General features: G+C 43.0%; 1 protein-coding gene across 1 annotated transcript in view; it reads right to left on the bottom strand.

Annotated features, from left to right (window-relative positions):
* Nucleotides 1-6: 6 nt before the first annotated feature.
* The window catches only part of adgrl3.1 (adhesion G protein-coupled receptor L3.1), a 108,373-nt gene continuing 102,379 nt past the window's right edge, over nucleotides 7-6,000 (bottom strand). Inside the window, exons 23-26 of the mRNA XM_083971532.1 lie at nucleotides 3,925-4,053; nucleotides 3,112-3,129; nucleotides 2,145-2,453; nucleotides 7-1,212 (exon numbers count right to left, since the gene is read on the bottom strand). Coding sequence (XP_083827658.1) covers nucleotides 569-1,212; nucleotides 2,145-2,453; nucleotides 3,112-3,129; nucleotides 3,925-4,053 — 1,100 coding nt within the window. The 3' untranslated portion in view covers nucleotides 7-568. The remainder of the gene's footprint in view (nucleotides 1,213-2,144; nucleotides 2,454-3,111; nucleotides 3,130-3,924; nucleotides 4,054-6,000) is intronic.

Here is a 6,000-nt window from a genome sequence, read left to right as displayed (position 1 = left end):
GAGTTGAATATCCCACTCTACCCTTCAGAGAGGGGGAAGCATCATCCCAGTATGTGTCTTTTAGAGTGAGACAGAGAAACAGACATACAGACAAACAGACAGGCAGCTCCTTTAACCAGAGCTGGGGGCCACGCCCCTGTAGTGGTGGTAGTGGACTATATGCTATAATCTGCTAGAGGTCCATATTGGGGAACTTGTAGGGCTACGGTCAATCCAAGATTCCAAATAAAAGCAACAGGTTGGGTAAAATTACAGAATCCCTCCTCCTTCCTTTCCTGTCCCCTCCAGGTTAGAAGTTCCATTTCTGTTTGTCCACAAAAAGTCTCTCCGAGCCGCCCTCTCAGTCTGCACCATTTATGACAATACATTCAGTCCCTGCTTTCATTTCACCTGCGGTATCTTGACCATATTGTCATGAGCCATAGTTAATGTCACACACACAGTACATCGATCAATCCGGGGCGGGCCAGCTCAGTCTGTCAGTCAGTCAACAACACAGAATGTTTTCATTGGAAGGTTGGAAATGTGAGAGTGGGCCAGGGAGGGACAGAAGTCATTTTGATTGGCTCTATAGACTGGTAACCAGGTGGGAGGGGTCTATGGGCGGCTCCTCGGGCGACGAATCAGACTCCTCCTTGCTCCCAGACACCATGTATCCATCGCTGCCACCACGACCCATGTGGTAATAGCTCTGTAGCTCGTGCAGGTGATTCCTGGAGCCCAGGTTTGGCATGCTCTTATAATAGACATCATCCAGCTCTGGAGCGGTGGCACTCTTACAGGGCTGCAGCTCCCCTGAGCTGTCTTCCTCTCCATCTGTTAAACCGTTCATCTGCCCATCCGGGAGGTCCGTCAGCACCGGCATGCTGGTGTAGAGTGAGTCTCTGTGGTTGGGTGAATGCGTGTGCTCGTCAGTGTGCTCGTTGGTCAGCAGGGGGAAGAAGCTCTCGCTGGTCTCTTGGGGAATGCGCCGTGGCCGGGAGAAGCTGTGGGGAGGGGGTGGCGGCGGAGGGTGGCTGTCCGGAGGAGGGGGTCGTGGCGGCAGGAGTGGCGCGTTGGACTCCTCTCTGATAATCTCCAAGCCCAGGTTCTCCTCATGGGGGAAGGCTGTGGGGTTGTCCAGCACCATTGGACCATTGTCCTCTTTACCGCCTCCCACACACCCACCAACTCCACTGCTGCTGCTGCTGCTGCTGCCTCCTGCCATGCTCCCTGAAAGAAGCAAGCAGGTGTAACCGTTATAGCACGCCGGTGTGATAACACGTGGCGATGATTTAAGTGCTCCAAAGTGGTGATGTCAGTGTTAAGTGGTCGAAAAATGTTATTTGACTCTTTAAAGCTGCTTTAATCAACATTTTTATATTAACAGTGGATCAAATTACAATGTGTAATGAGACAGGGGTTTGTTCGTACTGTATCATCACCTGACTCATTTACCTGCATTTCCCCTCACCTTTACAAAGGGTTTTCAGACTCTTTGATCTAACTGTTTTGGTTTTCCAGCCTGCAACTTTAGTGTTTTTTGATCAGGGAATCGCTCTCATCTCTGCCGTTTTCTGTCACAGCAGGCAGCCATTCTCAGTGAAAGGGCTCTAAAAACCCACTGTACAATACCAGACTACCCATCCTGCATCAGATGGTACTAAACAATAGTGGACTAGTTATAGAGCCAAATATTTCGCTCAGTGAATGAAAAATACAATTTTAGTATTGGGACTTGCAGATGTTGCTGATCTGCATATTTAGCTCAGTTGTACACTAACATGTTTGCCATATAAATTAAGGCAGCGATAAAATGTCACTTTTGTGTTCACAGCTTGATAGAGAAAAAATAAAATTCACTTACTGCAGCTTTAACACGTCTATATACATCATTTACACATGTAAATGTTACCCAACAGTATAATGTTGTCTGTTTTGGAGGCAGATGCCTGTGCTCCTTTCTGTGGTTTGGAAAAAAAAAATTCTAACATAAATATGCTGCTTTCCCTAGATCCTGACCCCAAAAAACAAGTGTTAACACAGCTGACCTGCAGAAGCCAGGATCAGCTCTCTAAGGGCTGTCTTGTAATTGCACAAGAATTCCTAGTTATGTTCATTTGAAGCAGCATCCCTGTCTGGAATGATCAAATGAAACCAGTCACCTCCGTTGGCCATGCCGCTGTTGACCAGCTTGTTCATCAGGTTGTGGTTGCGTTCTGTAGTGGCTCTCTCGTGGTTGTTGAGGTAAGACGGGATGTAATTGGAGGTCAGCTCCTTCAGGATCTTCTTCTCCAGGGTCGTCTCCTTGTGGTTGCCGTGGGTGCCATAGCCACCGCTACGGTCTAGAATCTGAACGCAGTCACCCAAAAAGTCGCAGTCACTGCCGGCCATGCTGTAGTTGTTGGCGTGGTTACCATTAAGAGGGAGCGTATCCATAACACTGGAGTCTCTTGCGTTGTTCAGGATGCCCTCTGAGGAGCAAATAATTAAAAAAAAGTAATAATTATTGGGATCCTTAAATAAACTAAGTGGATTTCTCAGAAGAAAGATTTTAATTATTGTTTGATATCATAGCGTGTGCTGTGAATTGAGGATTAAAAAGTAGCAATGATAATTTTCTTGGAAAGAAAAATGCTTCAAGCTTCCATAATTCATTTAAGAGAAACCTCAGAAGTACTTTCTTTTCTCAATTACTGCCAGCACTACAGCAATACAAAAAGTAGAGTTAGAGTTTCACAACAAAAATAAATGTTTTGAAGTGACACTTAAAGTAAGTGCATTGCAAGTCATTTAAAGTGTAAATATAACCCATGACCATAACCATTCCAATTCAAAGAGATTCAATGCTAATGCTGATTTAAAAAAAATAAATAAATAAAAACAAAACTATACAAATATTGTTCCAGAAGAAAACTTTAAAAAAGCATTCCATGGAAAATTAATCTAAAACCAAAAAGGACAAAAGGACTGAGATATTTGAGAAAAAAAGAAAAGCTTTAGCATGTCTGACAGCCAGATAATACCACTGTTTTGCTGTAGATTGGACTGAAAATGTTAGGCAGAACGCTTTGGAAGCAAGAAAAGAGAGAAGAAGTTATTTAAGTAGTTGAGTATTAATTTAGCCCATACTTGTGTCTCGGTAAGGTGCTAATGGACAGCATGAGGGAGGAGAGAGAAAGGAGAAACTGATGTGAGTTTTTTCGTATCGAGAGAAACAAATTTCAGCAGTTACAAAATCAGCAGTTGCACAGTAATTGGAGGCGTGATGAAAGCTGTTTAACAAAGAAACCCTCTCTGATTTTTGAAATCAAAGTCTGCTTTTCAGAGCCTTATTGTTAACTGGCTATTATCTTGTAGCTTGTTATTTATGTAACACCGAGAAAACATAAAAACACACCTTACAAATTACATTTAAAAACATGGTATATCTCACAGTAAGCATGCAGCACCACAAGCAAAACACACAATTCCCAACTGACTGACACATAGACACTGGCATTCAAAACTAAGCACTGTATAAAATGTACTGCATAAAATAAAAAAATCTTTTAAAAAAACATGAACAAAAAACAAAAATGTTATGGCTCCAAAGTAGCTTATGAATAAGGTGAATTTGTAATTTGTTATGTATGTGTGCATCTTTGGAGAACAATAAATCAGCATGTGCGCTAGTCATATCATTTTGATAAATCATCAATTGAATTGCATCTGTACATTTATGTGCAGTGAGAACTGCCCAGTGGGTGTCCTTTGTGAAAGATTATTGCAGTGTGATTGATTGTCCCACTTGGGAGCCATAATAAGGCTAGATCAGATATGCAGCCAAAGGTGTATTACAGTTTAAAATGAAATAACCATGCAAAATAAATGCAATGTGCAGAAAAATAACTCTAAGCTAACTTTCCAAATGCTGTATGTTTATAAAAGAAACATCAGGCACACCTTGGGTGTTGTACATGCCCACGGCTGGGTTATTATAGACTGCCGAGTCCCCCAGGAGAGTGTTATAAGGATTGTTAGTACCATGGGGACGAAGGAGAGCATTAGTTATAAGATGATTAGCCATGGCTCCTGGTACAGGCAGATAGAGAAAGAGAGAAGAGGAGCAACAGCCAAGTCGAGAGAGAGAGAGAGAGAGGAAGAGAGAGGAAAAGCAACAGCCAAGTCAAGAGAGAAAGAGAGAGAAGCACTCGAGAAAAAAAGGCAGAGCGGAGATAGAGGTTGAGGGAGGGAGCATGTAGACGTTGCACAGTGGAAGTAAGCAAGAAGGAAGTAGAGGAAGGGAGAGTGAGATGGAAAGTGAGTGTGTGGAAGAAAGAGGGAGAGAAGAGGACAAGTAAATCAAACAAGCAAACATAGTTTGAGGTGAAAGGCAAGAAAAAGCTTGACAAGTCATTCTTGCAGCCGCTGCATACAAGTCGAGAGGGGATGAGAGAGAGAGGGAGAGGGGGAGGAGAGAGAGAGAGAGAGAGAGAGAGAGAGAGAGAGAGAGAGAGAGAGAGAGAGAGAGAGAGAGAGGGAAAAGTAGCATAGCTCGGAGAAGATTGTGCTGCAGTTCAATACGCTTGAGCAGAGAAGCATGACTACAGGATAGTTAATGGACAAAGGGGCCACAAAAAAAGTGTTGTCAGTGCATTTTCTTCCCTAGGTGGGAGACAGATCATGTACACATTAAGACACTGCGGAAAAACAGAAGACGAATGACCGTGACAGCTGCTGTACATTCCTCCTCATACTTTCATCCTCACGTTATACCTCTGCCACTAGTCCTACTGTAACTGCGGATCTGTGTCATATAGCTTCAGAACACAGGTTTAGAGGTTGTGGGGGTGGTGGGCTGAAACACTCAACCATCTCTGTGGTGATACTGTTTTTTTCTTCAGTAGAGAGAAAATAACACAACATTTTTAGCTGTCTAATTCCCGTGTTTGAGGACACCACAGTTCAGTTCATATTAGTAAAACTTCATTGCCATTTCCCTATCAGAGTCGAGACGCTGGCAAGCAGCCTGGACTTGGCTGACAAAATAGAGCTCTAGGTAGAATAAATTAGAAAGAATGAAGAAAGTGGAACGTGGCAGAATACTGAATGATATTTGGGCATCCGCACAGACTGTTACTGAAGAAAAAAATCTGTCTACTGGATGTTTATTTATTGTGGACAATGCACATTAATTAATATGAATATTATAAGGATTTGCACCCTTAGTCCCAACACAGTCTTAAATTAACATATTCCTTCTTCATTTTACTTCCCCCTTATTGCAACAAGTCACCTCTCTATCAGAATATCCAGTTTATTCCACTCCATCCTTATTCACTAAGCCACAGGATGTAGTCATTTGAAATCTACTGGCTAAGTAGCTCTCTGCACCATACTTTAAAGTGTGAGAGAAGGAGGAGGTAGGGGTGTCTTAAGCCTTGCCTCACTAAGTGTGTGATAATTCAGGCGCTGACACACACCGTGTCTGCTTTAGCATCAATCTGTCATGCTAACAGCTTATTAGTGGCCTGAAGGAAGCGAGGGCCACACCTCGACTTAGAGACTAACAAATGGCAGTGTATATATGTGTGTGCGTGCTCCTGTGTGTGTGTGTCAAAATGTCTAGCCATTTGGGTGTCTATGTCCTCATTACCCTAGCCCTGAGACAGCCATACTCATGGATTCCATTCTTACAGTCCATTACTGTGGTTTGCTCTGGAGGGAAGGCAATAGAAAGCTCAGAATACAGTGAAAATACAGTGATCTGAGCCTAATAGTCGTTTTGAAATTGGGTAACTACAGCAGCCTTCATATAATAAGATAAGCTCGGCTGAACACGGATTCTCAGGTGGAAAACACTGCAAAACTGTTCTCTGCTACCATACGACTGGACAAACAGTCTCACTGTAGGTTTAAGCACTGGTAGCTTCACCTGAAGTGACACACTAGTGGTGCATTCAGCAAATAACACAGAATTAATTGAATGCATACCTTAGAGGATAGTTATAATAGGTGCCACTGGAGTTCAGCTTTAGA

This window comes from Trachurus trachurus (assembly GCF_905171665.1).
Source record: "Trachurus trachurus genome assembly, chromosome: 1".
Classification (NCBI taxonomy): domain Eukaryota; kingdom Metazoa; phylum Chordata; class Actinopteri; order Carangiformes; family Carangidae; genus Trachurus; species Trachurus trachurus.
Note: the sequence above shows the minus strand (reverse complement) of the source record. Positions and strands in the feature narration are given on the sequence as shown.